This window comes from Myotis nattereri (genome assembly GCF_964212035.1).
Source record: "Myotis nattereri genome assembly, chromosome: 6".
Classification (NCBI taxonomy): Eukaryota; Metazoa; Chordata; class Mammalia; order Chiroptera; family Vespertilionidae; genus Myotis; species Myotis nattereri.
In genome coordinates this window covers 25,519,263-25,540,404 of record NC_138081.1, presented here as the reverse complement: position 1 = coordinate 25,540,404, position 21,142 = coordinate 25,519,263, and the positions used below count along the sequence as shown (strand labels likewise).

Here is a 21,142-nt window from a genome sequence, read left to right as displayed (position 1 = left end):
TACAATTGAAACTCCCCTTATCAGTTTTTCCTTCTACTTTCTCAATACCCCGTCTATGTACACACATTTGAAATATTCTAAATGAAGGTAAGACTATCTCACTGGATGTATTAAGGTGAGGAGAAACGAAGCACGTAGGAAAACCTTTCTCAGGTGAAAGATGTTATAGAAGACATTAGTAATCAATCACCATTAGCTTAGTCATCCCCTAAGGGCAATCTGTATACCTATCATTATTTACATACCAACTTTGGTATGTACTTCAGTTTTTTAAAACACTATGCTTTATTCTTGTATGCTAACTGTTCATTATCTGTGGCTTATATAGCATGATATTATGTTCACAACATATTTATAGCAAATAGGATTCTTTCTCAGCTGGTACTCAATATATAGTAACTGTCTAGAGTGCTGGTTGAGAAGCAACTCAAGGCAAGATCTGTATTTTCAAAATATTTTACCCTCCATGAATATGTGCCTTTTTCCCCCCGAATAAGTTAAATCCAAAAATAAGTACTTTGCATTATCAGAAAATTTATTTGAATGTAACATTATTAAAGATTTTTAAATAAAATTATATCTTCAAATGTAAACAAAGTAGCTGCCATTTCAAAAATAGCATTACTAACATTGTATACGCTCCTTGAGACTTTAGTATTATGTATCCTCAATACCTAAAATTTAGATTTCATTGAATATTTTGCAAAATGAATTTTTGGCTCCTCTTATTGCATTTCTCAGTTTTGTTTGGGAAATAGCAAGATCTGACAGCACCAAGAAAAAGTCAAGACGGTACTTTTCTTTTAGTTCACATGTTAGTCTAGTCTGGGCATCTAAACACCATAGAGAATCAGTACTCCTCAGAGCTCACCCAAAGTTGTAGTACAGAGCAATATGTTCATGATCTAGCTACACCAATTTTTCATTTTCCAGCAAAAGCAGCCACTAGTATTTTATCTATTTTCCTCAGCACTTAGATCCAAGCACATACTGGTATCTGGAGAGCTCAAGCAGGTGGAGTATTCTAAATGCACTCACCAAGTTTACCATAGCCTGGGTTACTGGGTTAATAGCTTTAATCATGAGCTTTGAGAAACGTGGGGGCCAAGGACAGCTCAATCCTTTGAGTTCTGAATTTATTTTGTTTTAGGGAGAATTCATTCCTTGAGCTCTAAAGAGATAATTATTTCTCATTGGATAATAAGCTGCTTCTCAGTGACAGACAAAATATAAAGTGAGTTTCATTTCTCATGCTTCACGAGGTACATGACTTTGTATGTATTCTAAGTTCCCGGCACATAGAACAGGATTAATAAACATGTTCAAGTTAAAAGAAGAATAAAAAATATAGACTGAATAAATTGACTTACAGTTTGTGTTACACACCATTTGTAAATTTTCTTATTTTAAAGGAAAAATATTTATTTGAATTACATAAAGCTATTTATTTACGTGTTTGCCATTTTCTTGCGCTGGAACACCATGGAGTTATTCTTGATTGACTTTGGGTGGATTTTGGAGCTACATTGCCACCATGTGGCTACTCATCTAAAGATGTACTTTCCTTCCAAGCAAAACACAGGTTTTGTTTTTGCATTATAGGATGCAAAACACTTGTGTTTGTGTGATCACACACACGAGGGTGTACACACACATACACACACACACAGGAGCCTGAAAGTTTAAAAGTAGTGCTTTACATTTGGAGAAGTGGGAAAATGAGTGTCTTTCTAAGAATGATCTTTCAATGCGGATAATCTCTTGTATCAGGTGGCCCATCAATTATTTCCAAATATACTATATTATATAGTGCATACAGTGGCATTTACTTTAATACCACAATTTCAATAAATTTTAATAATAAAGATTACAAAATATGGTCCCTTGTTTGCCATACAGAATTCATGAAGAGAAGAAATAATGGTTTTATTCTCATCCTGTTGAGAACTTGTTTACATAGCATTACCTGCCATTTCTAATGGGATAGAGAAGTAGATGCAGAAAAAACATGCAAAATAAAAATAAAATTTTCTTACTTAATATATGGGTAACATTAGCCATTGAGGAGATCTTTATTTCTGAGGAATAGAGTTTCACATTTAATAGAGGACAGAATGTAGGAGATATTCCATAAAAAGAAATATTTTAAAAATACTGTGTATGTGGGGTTTTGTTTTTTAATGTTTTGAGGGAATTTAAAAGGAACTAATATCTTAATATTCTTCTTCACAGATAATGTATACTTTAATAAGCTCTTTTTAAATTTGGTTCTTTAAACGTTAAATCCACATATTGCTTTTAGAGTTGATTCCATTAATGTGTGAAGAGCTTACTGAAAGAGAATCCAGGTCTAGATCTAGTCTGATACCAGGAAAGAGAAAAGACCATTTTCCAGGTAGCTTTTCACCCAGATCACATCTGCCTTTGTCAGACATGCAGAGCAGCTCTACAGTCCTGGACCCTGGGAAGATCAATTAGATGCAAAATAATGATGCTGAGAAATTCAGTCTTGGATTCATTTGTGCTCACTCTCATTTATCTACTGTCATTCTACAGCAGGCTAAAATTTGCAGAAATCTTACTTTTTCTACTTATATGTATGGTAATTAATAGTCCGCACATGCATTGGAAAACAAGGGCTCACAGAATTAAAAGAAATCACTTATAATCATACCACCCACTGATCACCACTGTTAGTATTTGGCATACCATCCAAATCCTATTTTTTGGGGAGTAAAATGTGATCATGATTCTATGTACTGTTATAACATTCTCCAACCTGTTTCTTTTCCTTAATTATTCATTTACATGGCATTTATCATTCCATTTTATAGCTACATCATAATTAATTTAAATTATTTCCCATTAGAGGTATATGAATTGCTTTAAAATTTTTATTCTTATAAATTTTACTGTGACAAATCTATATATAGATGTGTGTTAGTGGTGTGTTTCAGATACAAAACAGATTAAATATATATAATATATGTTAATCTAATTATAAGGGTAGGCAAAGTAGGTTTACAGTTATTCACATAGAAAATAATGCAATAATTAATGAATAATAATATAAGAATAAACTCCGTTTTGCATACTCACAGCTATAAACCTATTTTTTCCCACCATGTATTTACTTAGGATTTTTGGACTGTTCCTTGGGAAACACTTTTTTTTTTTTTATAAGAATTACTAGGATGACGGATATGGGCAACTAAGACTAATTGCTGATTAATTGCCCCTCAGAAAAAAAAAAATTACAATTTATTTCCCTACCAGTTTAAATTTTCTGTTTACCTGAATTTTCAACAACACTGCTTTTTTTTTTTGTCATTGATATTTATCAAAGTCTAATGCACACACAGAAAATTGGCCAATTTATAAACACAAACTTCTGAGAACTTTCACAAACTGACATTGGTGTTTCCAGCCCAGTTCAAGAAATGGAATGCTGTCGGCACCCTGGGGAGCTCTAACTGTGCCCATTTTTATTTACCTTTCAAAGGTTAACTATGATCCTAACTTCTTACAGCATTAATTGTTATCTATTTGAAAACTTAACTAAATGGAATCATAATGGATGCCCTCTTTTGCTCCTGACTTCTTTCATACAACTTTTTGTTTGTGAGATTTGTCCATATTGTTGACGTTTTTTTCCCACATCCTGTTGCTCTATGCTATTTCATTGCTAACAATCTTTTTGAGCTGAAAGTGTAAAATATCACAGTGTTTTAGTTTGCTCTCTCAGTCTTTGACTTAATGTGAGATTGTTTTTCTGTCTTTATGTTTGCTCAATTTTGACATTGGTTAATTATTGTTCCTCTCTTGTGACTCTGGTTATTTTATTATGAATAATCCTTTCATGTTAGTCACCCAATAAGGTACATTAGTTACACTCAGTAGGGCTTTAGTTACAAGGTAAGAGGGACTTGTTTTTTCACTATTTCTCAAAAGGCCAATTAGGACTGTGTGGCCCTGTGGCTGCAGGGCTTTCATCCTCAGTAGTGGGGAAAGGAACATGATATGCGGATTCCAGCCCTCATGGTGGGCTGACACCACCTTTCACCTACCTTGCTAGTACTGCTGGCTTTTGCTACCTCATACTTTTTGGGGTCTTCTTTCCGAAGCTGATGTCCTTGAAAAGTCCACCAGTCATGCTTAATTAACTGTTGCCCCCAGGGTACAGAGCTTCTCTCAAATTAAAGCTGACTCAGACCCAGGACTAATAAAGGAAAGATCAATGGGAAACTCTGCCTCAGGGATTCCCACACCTAGATACACAAAAGAATCACAGGGAACCAATACCTGATCTCATTCCCAGAAAGAAATTGTGATATCATTGGTTTGGGGAGAAGTTTGGGTGTTAGTTTTGAAAGGTCCCAAGGTGATTACAATGGGTAGCCAGGATTGAGAACCAGTAAAACTGTCTTGGTGAGGGTTAGATTAAATTCTACTGAACTGATAGACTTCTGTAAATCAAGAATCCCTCTGCCCACTGGATGTAATGGCAGACTCCCAGAGATGAGGCAGCATCCTGACATTTGTCTTTCCCAACCACCGGGCAATACCACAAATTTCACTCCTAGCACGTAGTTCTTATACTTAGTATTTTGATTCACAGCACTTTGGTAAATTTTTCCAAATCAGCAGTGGGGCATGTCCGGCCTGCAGGCCTTGAATCATTTGGTCTGATCCTGCCAAGGTATTAGGGGTGAGTTAATTAAATGTTTGACCAAATATAGCAGGCTAATTTTTAAGCTGTTAATTTTGTATGGTCTGCAAATGATGTCATAAATATCCAAATGCCTCTTGGCAGAAAAAAAGGCTCCCCACCCCTGTTTTAAATGGACAAGTACTTTAGCTGGTCACTTGTTAACACCTGAATAGGATTGACCTTGTAGGATCACTGTTTGAAAGAGGTTGTAATGGAGGGAGAGCTGTTGAGACCTTTCCATGTTGAGAAGTATAATCAGGAGAAATTAAGCTGCAGAAGCAAACAGATTATATCTGCAAACTTCTTTGGGGCCCCAAAGACATCCAGGGCTTTGGACTATGGCTCTGTCCTGATGAGCCTAAGGAAACATATCTTAAGTCTCACAAGGAAGAATCTAGAAGAGTGATTTAAAAAGCATGGTCCCCTTGCCTTACTAGAGGAATGCAGGAGCTAACAGAAAGAGCTCCCAATAACCAAATCTCAAACAACTTGAACAACACAATGTATAACACTGGGTTATAACCCAAAGTGAAAAATAGCTATGAGTCCCTACTGATATAAACAAATGTTTGAAAACAAATATGGGAGAATAGATAAATCTCCCTTATAGGAGAATTCCAAAGAGTTTATGTAGATATTGTCCACTCCTTAAGTATGAGCTGCACATGAGTTTTTTTCCAGAGTGCAGTATGGTAAGTGGGGCGTGGGGCTTCACAGTGCAGAAACCTGGGAAATACTACCTCCGCCAGGTGGTAAAGGCTAATACCATCAGTCAAAGGACTCTCACAGTATGATCTCTTTGGGTTTCTGGACTCAGTTCCGATGTGGGAGAGGTGGAGGAGGTTTCTCCCTCCAAACTGACAATTCTAGACCATTCAGCTTAATTCTGATGCTGGTAGAACCAGATTCCACAAGTTAAATGTTCAAGCCTACAAGCCTGCATTCCCCACCTTCAGATACCAGTTTCAAGCCCAAGTTCTCATCTGTGACTCTAACCAACGGGATACAGATTAGCATTTCCCACAACCCCCTCCTTGAACTTCCGATGCCAGTCACAGGTCCAGACTGTTCCCTGTACTTTTGACAGACTGTCCATAAATCATAGGTTTCCACAACCTGTTCCTTGGGCTCAACTAATTTGCTAGATGACTTATAGAATTCAGAGAAATGTTTTACATACTAGATCACCAGTTTATTTTCTAAGGATATAACTCAGACACAGCCGGATGGAAGAGACACATAGGATAAGGCACAGGGAAGGTCACAGAGCTCCATGCCTTCTGCAAGCACATTACTCTCCCAGCACCTGCACAGGTTCACCAACCCAGAGCTCTCCAAACTCCCTGACCTTAGGAAATTAAGTCAACCTCCAGCCTTTCTTCTGCCTCGAGGTCAGGGGTGGGACTGAAAATTCTAACCCTCCAATCACATAATGGCACCACAGACAACAACCAGCTCCCATCCCTAGGTGAGATCCCCTTGTCACCTCATTAACAAAGAAGACTCCTTTATAACTCTCATCACTTAGGAAATTCCAAGGATTTAGGCACTCTAGCCAGGAACCAGGGAAGACCAAATATGAGAAATACCGATATTCTTTGGCCATCTGAATGACCAAATATGTGCATTTTTATCAATCATAATATCACAGTACCCTGGATGTGAGGAATTAAGAACCACCTGTGTCATCTTCCTCACCTTACCCCAGAACTCCATTCTAAACATGAGGAAAAATAAATCAGTCAAACCCATACTGAAGAACATTGTACAAAACACATGACAAGTACTACTCAAAATCATCAGTCAACAAAGAGGAAGCAAGTCTGGGAAATGACCCCAGGCCAGAGGAGCCTAAGGAGACAAGAGCACTAAATGCAGTGTGGTGACCTGAAGGAGTTCCTGAAACAGAAGGACATTAGGTTAAAAACTAAAAGTCTGAACAGTGTAGGGACTTTAGTTAATAATAACTTTTGATACTTGCTCATGAGCCATGACAAGACTGTAATTATGAAAATGTTAACAATAAGGGAAACTGGGTGCAGAATATACGGGAATGTTCAGTACTAAATTTTTTTTTCTGAAAATCGAAAGTGATTCTAAAATAAAAAGGTTATTAATAAAGAAAAGAAAAAGGAAACAGTGATCCCCAGAGCAGCAGTGAGAGCAGCATCTGGGATCTTGTTAAAAATTCAAATTCTCAAGTTTCAGCCAAGACCTCCTGAATCAGAAACTCTGGGGATCTAGTGTTCTGGGCACGGGGATTCTGACTGTGATTGAGAACTGCTGATCTAGCAGGTTGGCCAACAGCTCTTGCTTTCAGGTGCTTCTCATTTTATATGAGGTCATGTTACTTTTCCTTTAATGCCCAGGAGTGAATCAGATAGGGCCTCCTGGTAGCTTTCGATTACCCAGTTATCATCTTTCACGGAGGCATGATACGTCTGCCTCTCTTCTCCTGTTATTCAAATCTCATCTCCAGGGCCCTTTTCAGAGCCTGTTGTGCTCATGTCTTCCAGCACACACAGAGCCCCTCCACCTCCGACATCCCCAGACATATAACATGTACCAACTCAAATGTTTTCAGAGGCCACAGATCACAGCAGAATGGGAATTCTCTAGAGACAGAGGTGACCTTGGGCAACATGTGTGATCCTTCTGTACTTGAGTTTCTTCATCTTTGATTCGGGGACATAGAAGAGCACCTACCTCATGGATTTTTGTGCAGATTGTGAGTTAATACTCATAAGGTGTTAAGGATAATAACTAGGTCCTTTGTGAGGACCTAGTAAATGTGAGCTGATGCTATTATTAGTTGTGGATGCTTTGCCTCTTAAATATTTCTTTACTACTCCCAAAGCAGCAGGGTGTTGTGTGTAAAATAATGGCTCAGAAAAGACTGGGTGAATTGACTCCACAAAAATCATATTTCAAATGCAGTGATGCTGCCACTACCATCACCAGAACAGTTTAAGGCACCTTGATTTTGAGTTGGTATGTTAGAAATATTTCATGTTGTTTATATAATGCTTTTAGGATAAAACTTGAGATTTGAGGTTGATGAATATATACAACCTAGATGTGAATTCATCTTACTTCAGGCTTAACCCCCTACAAAAGAAAAATGTGTTGCTAGCAATGAAAACACCATCCTAATGTTGATCTACGATTATTCTAGTTCCCAAGATCCTTAGCAGACTTTGTTAGCCTTAAAAAAATGAGATTAGTCAGAAAAGAAAGCAGCACCCCAAGGACTGTTCTAGCAGCAGGTGGGTAAGTGAATGTTTGGACAAGGGGTTCAGATTTTGCTTATTTGCTCTTTGGAACAGGTTAAATAGAAATGCAACAATTGAGACGCCAGAAATATACAAGCCTTGGGTGTTTCGGTTTGTTTTTCAGATGGGGATCAACGTGGTGGACTCTGCAGTCTCAGGATTAGGTGGCTGCCCTTATGCAAAAGGTGCTTCTGGAAATGTAGCCACTGAGGATTTGATATATATGCTTAATGGCCTGGGGCTCAATACAGTAAGTTAGTTTTACATATTTTAATATTCATGTATTCCTTGCAGATCCAGCTTGGAATACATCTCAGATTGGGAAGCAATTTTGAGGTCAAAGTTTTACTATACTTTTGCTATTTGCTAAAATGCACAGTGGGAAAATATAATAAACATTCTTTGGGGAGCCTTATAAAGTAACTTATTGCTCTAGTTCAATCACCAATAATGCTACCATTTCACATTTTTATAGTGCTTCATGACCTCCCAAGTATTTTTTTAATGTTTTATCTGATTTGGTTTTACATGCCTTGTGAATTAGAGCCTGTCTTTCCTGTTATGATTATTGTTTTCACAGTTTGGGGATTTTTTTTTTTTTTTATGGATGTTTTCCTTGGAGAAAAGGGAGATCTTGATTTTCTCCCAGTGACAACTAGGGCTGCTGGCAAAGAGCCCAGGGCACATTTAAAATGGTCAGTGGAGGAGTAGAGCTCCGTTAATACTTAGCATGTGAGACACTGGACAAGAAGAATAGTCTCTTTACAAGTGGTGCCTGAAAAGCACATACTTCACCCAAATAAGCACCTTGTTTGGCCACATGCTTGTTAGCATGACTTATTCCGTCTATAAGGCAGATTTTTTTAGAGAAAAAATACGAAAGGCAAGAAAAACAGCTCACAGATGATTAGAACTTCATAATGTTTTCTGAGATATAAAAGCATCATCTGGATTACAAAATGGAATGTTCTCTGTCCTTCTCCCTCTCTCCTCTCTTTCCTCTTCTCTTTCCTCTTCTCTTTCCTCTACTCATATTGATGCTTCTGCAACACCAAAATTGCCTGCAGTCTTCATTTCTACACCATTCTATTTCTCACCACTCATGGTTTCACAACCACTTGGAATGGCCTTACTCTCCATACTTGATTTCACCTGAGAGTGAAGCACCACTATCCTCAAAAATTCTTCATCTGGCATCTTCTTGCCTGTTCACAGGCCCATTCTGTTGGGTTCTTCCCGTTAGTGCTTCCATGCTACCCTCCATGCCTCTAACTCTGAACCCACTTTCAGTGAAGTTGTAGAATGAATTATTTTATTTATGTGTCTAGCTCCCCGTGCAGCCAGAGAGCAATTATTATAGCTTACTCATGCTCTATGCCCGTTATATAGAGATGCTCAACAACATTCATTTATATCATGTGGCACTAAACACTAAAAGCTATTTCTTGTAAACACCAAAAGTCATTGGCTATTTTCTATGATTAGGAAATAATATTATTTCACTTACAAAGTAGCTTGATCATTTCTATCAGAAATGTATAGTCGTGACAGAAACAGAAGAAAAATAGATCTTTTCTCAGAGATTCGATGACTGCATTGAACTTAGCTGATGCAGAATATGTGTCAGGTCATGTTTTCTAACTTTTTCCCTCTCCCTTCCTCTCTCAAATCAATTAAAAGAGAGAAGTAATTGGGTATTTCTTTTTTCTTGACTAGCTTTTAATTGGGTATATTAGAATGATGATCTCTTTATGATCATTGTTATAAAAAGCCCCCGATTTTTTTATACTTATTTTAAGAAAATTACAGACTCACATATTTTAAAAAAACAAACAAACAAAAAAAACTACTCCTTAATAGCAAGGAAGTCTGAATCTGTTCAATTTTAAGTCCACATTGTTTCTAGTTCATATTGAGGAAGAACATAGGAGCTTATGAAATGCTGCTTGAGCACAAATCTCTGGTTAATCCACCTAATGCTCTGCCTCCTCCAGTGACAATAAAGATGCTGGGTGGAGACCTGGAAGGTGACCTTTTGTTATGCTAAGTCCTAGAGCTGAGGAGCATGCCTTGAATTTGGTCTTCATACTCAATGGCCTGTCATACGTGGATTTACCTAAACTTTCAGAGTACAACCCAGGCAAACAAGTTCCAGATATTTCTAAATATTCTTCATTTCATTTGACCTACAGGTACCTCCTCCAGTAGCACACCATTAATGATTTTTCTGAATATGGTTTAAAAATATTATACATTCAACTGTCCTGTATTTCTTATAGCTTTACCAAGTTTCTTTGTAAAGAGGTATTTTTTCCTGCCTTTTTCCTAAACGTCTCCAAACCATTATTATTTTAATTGCCCTTCACTGATATTTTATAGATTGTTTCTAGTTTCAGTATTGTCCTTCCTAGAATCCAGGTACCAACCTGAATTAAACTTACTTATTCAGGTGTGGCCAGCCTGAATACAGGGTCAACTTCAAGATAGATTTTAATGAAGAAAAGTCTAAAATGTTGACTACATGGTTCATGAAAACAAAGCTTACCCACAAATCAATAATGAGCATTATGATTTTTAGTATTTTAAATGGTTAAGTAACTGTTAGTAAAATTAAAAGGAACCTGTTTTGTCCTCTTTCTCCCAAATGCCTCTTCCCCTCTGGTACCCTGGCTTTCTTTTACCAGGATGTGAATCTTCATAAAGTAATGGAAGCTGGTGACTTTATTTGCAAAGCGGTGAATAAAACCACAAACTCGAAGGTAGCACAAGCCTCCTACAATGCTTGACATGAATGAATTTGTGACTCAAGGCTGAGGAAATCCATTTCAGCTACAGATATGCGTCTAAAGATCATTCCTGTCAACTTGTTCTGAAATGTGAAGGAATAGACACAAGTTGGGGGGGGGGAGGGGAAAGAGATGCCTTTCAGAAGAGTACAAGTGGACCCATTTTGAAGTCAACACAAAGTGAGACCAGTCATCAGGTAAATCACAAGCTGAAGCTAAATAATAAAATTTGTAGATATGCTTTTGAACATGGAGAAAAGTCTACTCTTTGGTTCTTAGAGAACTCACTTGTTAATTTAGTAGATGTGAAAATTGAGTTCAGCTTTCCCTAAATACCAAATACTGTGTGAAATACTTAATCAAGCAGGCTTACCACCGTGTACGTACCGTCAGTAGTTTACGAGCCCTGCTTAGTGTGCAAAGTGTGTGGCCTTGATATGCGTTATGCCTTTGGATCTCAGCTTCCCATTTGCCAAGTCTGTTAAATAATGGACCAAGCGCCAGATCTCCAGCCGACCCCACATACTTGTTAGCAATAGAACTTCTACATTTCAAGTATGACGAACATCTGTTAACTATTTCAATGACTTTATCTTGTTCCAAGAGGCTGTGGTCAATGGCAAGACGCCATATCCTGGAAACATATTACGACCTCCCGTGTTTGTTACATGCTTCCAGTTTACCATGCTTTTTCTTTCATCAGTTATAGTAAAAACCAGCATGGTGTTACTCAACTGTGGAGAAACAGAAGGCATGACTTTCATCTTGCTGTCTAAACTGCAGTGATGAGAATAGATTGATACATGTAGCATAATCCACATTCATAATTGTCAGATCACGTCCAAATTGCTGGAGGAAATGTCATTGTAATCCTAAGAATGTGTTATTAAGCCAGTTTTTAATTTGTGAAATAAACTGTTTTTCATTGATTCAGGGCACTTTGATTAAATCACATCTTCTTGTTGACTTTTTTATGGTTATTTTTAAAGTTGAAGTGGTTGAAATTTTATCTTTTGTACTAGAAAGAATTGCCAGAAATAGCAAAAAGTAATATATCAAGTTGAGAAGAGGAACAGGAGGACTATGTTAAGAAAAACATTTCTGTAACTTATGCAAATAATGTGGAGACAGTATTATTACATGTGTGTCTAAAACATCAGTTCTATTATTTATGTAGACTTCTCCAATAATATTGGGCGATCTTATCTTTAAATAAATTTGAATATAACTTGAAATATGAATGTGAGCATTATGGACTTTCTACTAAATATTCATTAAAACATTGAAATGGAATTCAATAAAATAAGAGAAGTACTTATTATAACTAATTTAACTTTAAAGATATATAATAAGAAACGAATCAGGAGGAAAACATATTGATAATTGACAAAACCAAACTGTATTTCCATGAAAGAGGCCGATTCATCTGGGTTGTGATGGCTGGGAGAGCAGGAGCTTTTGTCCGCAATTCTTTGCATTTGGGTTAGTGTTTGGAGGTGGGAGCAGGGCTAGAAGCAAACAAAATCACAGCTCTTTATGGATCTGCTTATTACATACCCCCTGTGCTTCTCCCTTCACAAACAACACAGCCCTGTGCACTGGGGCAGTGATGGGACACCTATCCTGATGGTGCATAGCAGAATATACACCTCCTCATCTCCTGAGATGGACTTTTCCTATCTCTCGCAGAACTGTGATGGTTTCTGTTTTGAGGTATTTGGAAAAGCATCTGTCGATGCAAACTGTTTATAGAAGCAGCTAAGGGCAAAACTTTGCTGTTTTGAAATAAAAAGCACGGACTCCTTAAAAGGCAGAGCAAATAGTGAGAAACCAGAGGTGCAGCCTAGCACACACACAGCACACACACGAGTCTACCGATGGATCATTTCTGAAGCTATTTTGATACTTCTAATCACACTCACCCTGAGAACGTTTATTTTAGGTAGTTGTCATCTTTCCTCCACCCAAACCATCTAAAGCTCTCTGCTAGCTGAAAGAAAGTTTCTTTTCTGGTTTTGGGGGAGAGGAAAGTTACATAATCACATATAGCTGCCTAAAGTCCATAGGCAGAATCCCACGTAAAGCTACATTTCAACTAACCAGGGAAACTTGGAATCATTGCAAAACCCACCCAAGTAACCCACCCACACATAAACCCGTACAAGGGTTAGCCTTGGGGAAAGGCTGAGAAACAGCAAAGCAATTATGACCTTTATTACCATGCATGTCAAAATCATCTTTTATGGGATGTGCCCTTAAACCAAGGAAAATATCCTTTCTAGAATATGTGATATATTTTATCACATGTGTGTGTCGATGACCTATTATAGACTACATCTTTAAGGCTAAGTCACTGAAATAGAAATTTTCTAAATTCTGGATTCATGAAATTCATAAGCCAAATATGAATTTTTGTTTTGTTTTGAATTTTTTTTATGGAAATCGGCTATGACTTTCTGAGAAGATTCTGAATGCCCTTTTATGTTATGTATTCTGATCACTGTAATATTTAATAAATACTTTTTCAGCTGCACTTCTGTGACTCTTCATTTCTATATGTGTGCCTCCTGTATGTTCAAAATGATGAACTCCAGATATGAGTCACAGGTGATTTAGCATTCAGTAAATAAGCCACAAATATCACCCCTATCTCAGTTGCATAGAAGAGGTAAATACTAAGGCCTGGGTACCAGGCAGAAATCTGAACCGAAGTAATAGGCAAGTGAAGAATTGCTGTGAATATCAATAATCATCTGCAAATTGCTTTGTGTACAAGAAGATATAAGTTTTGTACTTGTGTGGGGCAGACCAAAAAGTTAAAAGGATAGTTTTGGAGATAGAGAGATAGGGAGGAGGGATAGGACATGGGGGGGGGGGGCGCGGGGGGGGGGGGCGTTGAGCAGCTGTGATAGAAAGGCACATTCCACTATGGTAGAATGTATCAGTTGAATGCTCTGAATTGCACATAATATAAACCCTTAACTTGATAGGCTTAAGGAAGGAACAACAAAAATTATCTCAAATATTTCAGAAAGACTGTGTTTCCACCCTCATCGGACCCAGTGGGTTCATTTATGTTACAAGAAAAAATTTTCTCCCCATTTTCCTGCTTTTCCTGTCTCGGAGTGTTGGCTCACCCTCAGGTTCCTGGCTCCTCAGAGTTGCAAGATTGTAGTACCACGGCCAGGCCTCACGTTCTACACAGTGCTCCTTTTTTTTTTATTGTTGACAGTATTACAGATGTCCCCATTTCCCCCACCTTTCCCCCCCTCCACCTAATCCCCTCCACATCCCAGGCCTTCATCCCACTATTGTCTGTGAATGTCTTTTTTTTTTTTTTTTAAATCATTGAAGAGTGTTTCTTCACCCCATTGCAAACTTGCTCTCATGTTTCCTTGGGAAGAATATCATCACATGCTCCTTCTTCAAACTATGATTTATGTGGGAAATAGGCCATTAGGATAGACCAATTAATGTCACTGGTGACTGAACAGATCAGTGAAGTGGTAAAAGGAAAACAAACAAACAAACAAAAAAAAAACGTGAACACATTTTATGGTGAGATAATAGCAAAATTGAAGGTAGGTGAGTTACCAACACTAAGAAAGGACCTATAGCCAATGTCTTTGCGATAGGAGGAAAAGGAGGAGGTAGAAAGTTTTACATTTGAGGGGTATAAGTTTTTAAGGGGAAATTATTTGATTTTGTTAATTGGTCTCTATTTTATTGGGAAGTGAGGCCTTCAGGTATTAGAGTTGGGGGCTTGAGAAGAATGGTAAAGCTTGAAACCCACCCAGGGCAGTATTAGAAGTTAACTTACTCTATGAAAGAAAGGTTTCCAGGGGCTATTAAATGCTAAACCCAAATCTACTTCTCTGTCCTCAGGTTATAGTTACCAACCTGTGCATTCCCACCTATTGGAAGCACCTTTGATTTCAGGGCACTGTCCTCTCTCTCTCTCTCATGTCCTGCCACCTCTTTAATCAGTTGGTTTCCTCTTTCACTCCTTTATGTTTAACTATGGATTCACAAATAAAAAATGCCTATATCCCACTAGTCTAAATGTGTTCCATTGCCAGCAGGGTTGTCAGCACTTGGAACACTGTGAGAAATGTAGAATCTTGGGCTCCACCCCAGACTGACTACATCACAATGTGCATTTTTAACAAGATCCTGGCAGGACTCATAAGCTCATTAAAGTTTGAAAAGCACTTGTCTGTTGGACACATCTCCCCTTGGGTGCCTGAAGCTTTGTTTATTCAAAATACCTTGTCCCACTTCCCCTCATGCATTGTGCTCCAGCCCACTGTCTTTTCTCTGCTCCCAAAACTAACCACACAAAGTGGAACTATAATCATAAAAATTTCCACTTCTTTAATATGTCCTTTTCTCCTTTCTTTCCTTTTGATTCATACTGGCCTCATCCAGCATCTTGGATCACCTGCCTGCCTCAGGACAATCAGGTTCTAATCAGCATCAAATAATCTTAGGAACAAAGCTTTGGGTCTGTTGACCACAGAAACAGAGTTTCAGTCAAACCAAAGATAACATTGGGCCTCAGTTGCGTTTCAGCTCCAGGCCCAGAAAACCTGAATGATTTCACCAACCATACCCTTGCGAAACAAGATGGGATGACACCATGGCTGACATCAGGACCAGAGGCAATGATCAATGACCACCCTATCCTGGTTCCCACAATGAGTAGAGACCATGACCCTAACTCCCTTATTCACCATGATTAGTGGTTTCTCCCCTGTAAAAGCCATCCCCTATTTAAATATCTTGAGCCTTAATAGTTTTTTTATGGTTTATTTGTTTGGGAGCAATGCTTATAGAAAATTCTTAAAAACGATGTTGAATGATTGAATTAAGGGGCAGATACATATAAACACCAAAAAGGATAAGAAATGTTAAAAATCAAAATTGTCAGAAAAACAAATAATCTTTTAAGCAGGAATGTAACCCTCAGAACTGGTACAAAAGGTTAACAATATCAATAATAACAAAGCCTTCCTGAGATGGAAAATAGGCATTAACTACAATAGGAAGTGCTTATAATTCCTAACTCTTTGAATCTCTCTTACATACCCACAGACACACATTCTCACACTCACAGGCACACGTATGCATAACATAGCATTCCAATTAGGGCCAGTAAATCTCAGTTTCCTCATCTAAACTTAATGGTACTTGTCTCTTCTCCTGTCCAAGGAGTGGGCACTACACTGTCTCGTCAAAGAAAGCAAGCCTGTTACATCAGCTGTCATCTGTGTGATTAAGTGGCATAACAATTTCATAATGCTTTGATATCAAGGTCCTATTAATTTTATATTCCTTAGGTAATTATCATTTATACTCGCTTCAGAATCAAGTCTTCGGATAGATATAACCCTCAATTCTCTATGCCTAACACACAACAGCAAACTTATTCTCTGCTGTCTCAATTCAGGCTGCACATTTGATCAGAGGAGGATGGGAGAGGGAGCTTAGCAACACAGATGCCTGAACTTCACCTACAGAGGTTCTGACTTAATTGGTCTGGAGAGGGACTTCAAGCATCAACATTAAAAAAAAGGGGGGGTATGCAAAGCAGTCTCCTATGAAGCCAGAGTTTAAAAATCTCCACTCTAGCACAGTGGTTTTTAAGGTGTGGTCCTAGGACCAGCAGCATCAGCAATGTCGTCTGTGGTCTGCTTTTTCCTGGAGTTTTAACCAGATGAACTTGGATTATATGAGCATCAGTTTACAAAATACATATCATTAATTAATGTATACTCCAGAGATGAGAGTAAGCAATGGAATATCAACTCATTAGAACTCAGAATTCACTAGAAGTACACACATTCTTGGGCTCCAACTCAGATCTACTGAATTGGATTGAGGCCCAGCAACCTGTGTTTTTGCAGGCCCTCCTGGTGATTCTCAGGGGCCCTCACATTTGAGAATACTATTCTAGGGTGAATTGCCTTTCCCAACAGTGACTCACCACCCTTGCAAGGAGAAAAGAAGAACGAGTCTATTTATTGCATGCTCTGCATTCACACAGCAAAGCATCATTTCAAAACTACACTCACCTATCATTTCTCATGTCCAATGTGAACAGGGTTTACAGGGAAGAAAAGGAGTATGAACAAATGCCAGCATCCCTGCCACATCCCTCGGGGACTCTGCGTCCCAGCTCCATGTGATGAAGACCCGTGTGACCAGACTTGGTGTCAGAATTCCTCTAGACGGCTTGGATCTGAGATAAATTCTACCAATTTTCTATATATGACAACCTTCAAGCTCATAAAGGTGTAAAAGAAAACTAAAGTGAATGCAATGGAACACGTGGGATAGCCAGAAAAGAAGATTAAAAATAAAGCATCAATTAATTGATGGAAAGAGACGTTATCACCAAACTCCATTCATTGTCCCAGTGAGAGAGGAGGTTTAATGGACTTACTGCAGACCCATTAGTCTTGAATCTTTTCTGGCACCATCTGATCTATTGCTCAATGTTGGTCAATTTACCTAATACTTTTGTACTTCATTTTGAACCTCACTTCCTTCACCAATAAAACGTGGACTATAATAGCCCTTATTTATACAGCTGTTAGAAGGATTCGTGAAATAATGCTTACAAGTGTTTGGCAAAGTGCCTGACACATAGTAAGTGGTCAATAAATGTTAACTATCATCATTTTTATTACCCCTTTCTATGGCGCTGCCTTGGACTGGAATTCTTCCTCCATTAGGAACTGTCTAACCCTCAGGGAAGCTCTTATAAAAGATATTTCTTTATCCCCTTCCATGTAAAGAGGGCGTTACCGTGAAGAGCCTGACATGATCCCAAACAGACAACTTACCGTCAAACCCCAGAAACACACCGTCTTAAACTGACACCAAAGTCCCATGCTTTACTTACTATGCCGAATCACTGGTCTGTGCATCCTGAACTAATTATTCTCTGGACTAATTATTCTCTGTATTTCTTATCACTGCAGTTACAGGGAGGGACTTACTATCAGATTTTTACTGAATAAGCCTGTTTGAAGAATGTCATAGCATGCTCCATCGCCATATTCTGCATCATTTAAAGTCAGAACTTTCATGAACATTAGGAATTTGCCCCATTCTTTTGGCAGCTGGACAAGTCCGCAGGGAGATCCATTGCCACATGAGTTGTCAGTATTTATTTGGTGGGCCGTCTTGCTGGGCAGGCTTCTAATTTATTCTTGTTCTGCAGAATATCATTCTATATGCCTCCATTATAAAGTCGCGTGCTCAGTTGGAGAGAGCTATTCTTGCTTCTATGGGAATCATGTTTCCTCTGGCCTGAGTCATAGTGTCAAGTTTACGTTGCTTGAATCCTTCTCAGACTCTAAAGAAAAGACCTCAAAACTCCTGGCAACTGTTTCATCTGAACATCCCTTTCTCCAGCTAGTTCTTTAAGGCCCCTGTCATTGACAGAGTAGACAAACACATCACAGGTAGCCAGATCATTATCCTGAATCATCTGAATCCTGAAGGCTGCCTCTCAGGTAGGTTTGCACAGTGGCCTCTATCTGTACATTGAATGCCAATGTGTTGGATTGTTGGCCACACATGCCAGAAGCATTCGGAGAGACCTGTGGCATTACCAGGAAATGGCCTGCTTTTCCCAGCAGTTCCATCCAGGTGGGACAGGGTTACCTGGGAGTCAGCTGACAAAATTCACATTCTGAGTGTGTGTATACTCCAAGAGAGGGGAAGCAATGGAATAGGAATACCAATGTCCAGTTCCTTTGCTTAAATTTTTGAAAATAGTTAATTTAGAAATAGTACCATTGTTAAACTGTGTTGCTAAAAAGTGTATCCTCCCCCATAAAAATGTCCTATCTACTCTTTGAAACAACATTGGAAAAAGACCACTTTACTTTGTCTTAAAAATCTCAATTTTAAAATGTATTTGTTAAAAATATAAAAACTAATTTCTTCTGATAAGTTTGCAAGAACCACTGACAGACATTAGGAAAGCTGCAATAAATTTGTAAACTTCAAATCATTTATTTATGAAATTGGTAGATGGGATTTAAAACCTCGGTCATGGTTTGTAAGTATAACCCTAAATGCACTTCTGTTTAGATCCATATATATTTATATCTTCCTCCCATCCACGTCTGCATGGCGCCTGGCCAGGGCGAGGTAACCTCAGGCCGTGCCCCCTACCCCGCAGGGCTTGATGGGGAGCCGCAGGCCACGCCCCCCACCTCCCCGCCTGGCAGGGCTTGATGGGGGACCTCAAACTGTGCCCCGCCCCCCCGCCCCAGTGCCGGGCCAGGGGACCTAAGGCTGCCCCTCTCACCCTGTGGGGCTTGACAGGGGACCTCATGCTGCACCCCTGGCACCGGGCTGGGGGACCTGAGGCTTCACCCCCTGCATGCCTGTGCCCCCCACCCAGCACCAGGCCAGGGAACCTGAGGCTGTGCCCCACGCCCGGAGAGGCTTGACGGGGGTGGGACCAGAAAGGTCTGGGTATCCTGCGTTTTCAAAGTGCATGTAGGTAGTAGGCAGGGAGTTGACTCTAGGTCCTGTGGCACGCCCCAGACTCTGACAGGAGGGAGATTTTAATATACACTTTACTAATTTTATTTCATCTCTGACACTTCTATTATAGAGAAAGGGCAAATAGCAATATTAAAATATTTCCTCTAATTAATTCCCTCTTAATGTGCATGAATTTCGTGCACCAGGCCACTAGTCTATTATAATCACCATAGGAAAATGGTTGTTACCAGGGTTCTGGGAGTAGGAAAACTTTGGTCAAATAGTACAAGCTTGCAGTTGGAAGATGAATAAGTTCTGGGGATTGAATATCTGGATCTTTCTCACAACAGCCTTAACACTAGGATATCTATTACATGTATATAAAGAAAAACATATGTAATGACCTGCCCTTAAATAAAAAAGAGTATGTCCTTGGCTTTGTTGGCTCTCAGATTCTTCATCGATGTTGAAGATCAGAGGAGTTCAGGTTAGAATTATGGGCAATGAGGAAGAAAAGAGAAATATGTGATGATTTGTTAAGAGCATTAGTGGGTGTAAGTGTGTGTTTCTGTAAGGGGTTTGCAGACACACGTAAAGGATGGTGTCCAACATGGGCATTGGGAAGCTCTTAGTCCTGCTTTTACTACTCAGGTGACCAGAGGCCGTTTTCTGGACCCATTGGACTTCTGTAGCAGCACTCCACCATCACTTGGATTTAATGTGCACAGGCAGGCAAGGTTATGCTCCAAAGCTGTCATCTGGGAAGTTATTGCCATTCATGTCAATAACATTATCTTTTAAAATTAGAATTTCATGGAGTCCCATATAAAAAACTGAATTTCACTAATATATAGTCACACTCTGTTTTTATATTATGCTGATATTGTTAACAAAGTATTAATATTTTATTTTTGTTTTGTTTAGTGTTAACAATCATATTAACCGATTCAATTATCCACAATATTCCTAGATTTGTATTCTGATGAAACTCAATTGTTTCTGAAACTCAATCCAGACTGACAAGAGAAGTTTCCAACTGTCCAAGAAATTCAAAAGAATGTGTCTATTTTTTCTAAAACAACTTCAGTGAACTATCAGTAAACATATTAATTTCATGGGCAGAATATTTGAATAAGTGTCCAGGTGCAAGACAGTGACTTTGCAGGATTATCACTTACTTCTAGCTTTAATTTTTTCAAAAAAATCATGTTATTTTTTATTTCTCATAACTTATATGTGGCACCATTTAGTATATCTACATGAATTGGAGCTGGACTTTAATGATTCATGGTTTTCCAAAATGAGTGAAGGTTTCCACTTTATACCAACTGTTTAAAGAAAAAGCATGTCTGTAGGAAGTACTGCTGTGGTCAGGATTCATTTGCACCCTAGTTTTAAATATGGATTTAATGTACCATTCTAATAACATTTCCCATTATCTTCTACTACCCTGCCCTCCACAGTCTCTGTCAAACTCCCTCAAAATGAATCACAACTCCTCAATGGCCTGCCCTTCCTTATGCTCATTTCTCGGCCTCTGATAATTTCCCTCAGGTAGCAGCTACTCATCCAGCAAGTCCTCACAGCAATGTGTTTATACTTGATCACTTGATCACCCTTCAGTGTGATTTTTCACTATGTGCCAGTCTTTCTGATAGATTGTGAGCTGCCGGAAATCACGAGGCTGCATCATGTACTAGTATACCTGTGCATCCCTGGGTCTCACATGTTATCTAACATATTGTAGCATCTCATCAGTATATAGTGAATGAATTGACATAACTAATAACCTTACAAATTTGGGGGATTCATGATAAACTTCATTTCATAACAGTCTCAGTTGCTACTGAAGTGTGCAGAGCCAA

The 21,142-nt window shown here is 38.7% G+C and overlaps 1 protein-coding gene across 1 annotated transcript in view; it reads left to right on the top strand.

Moving 5' to 3' along the window:
- HMGCLL1 (3-hydroxy-3-methylglutaryl-CoA lyase like 1) overlaps positions 1–13,302 on the top strand; it is a 168,490-nt gene extending 155,188 nt beyond the window's left edge. Inside the window, exons 8-9 of the mRNA XM_081094834.1 lie at positions 8,108–8,233; positions 10,668–13,302. Coding sequence (XP_080950960.1) covers positions 8,108–8,233; positions 10,668–10,769 — 228 coding nt within the window. The 3' untranslated portion in view covers positions 10,770–13,302. The remainder of the gene's footprint in view (positions 1–8,107; positions 8,234–10,667) is intronic.
- Positions 13,303–21,142: the final 7,840 nt, after the last annotated feature.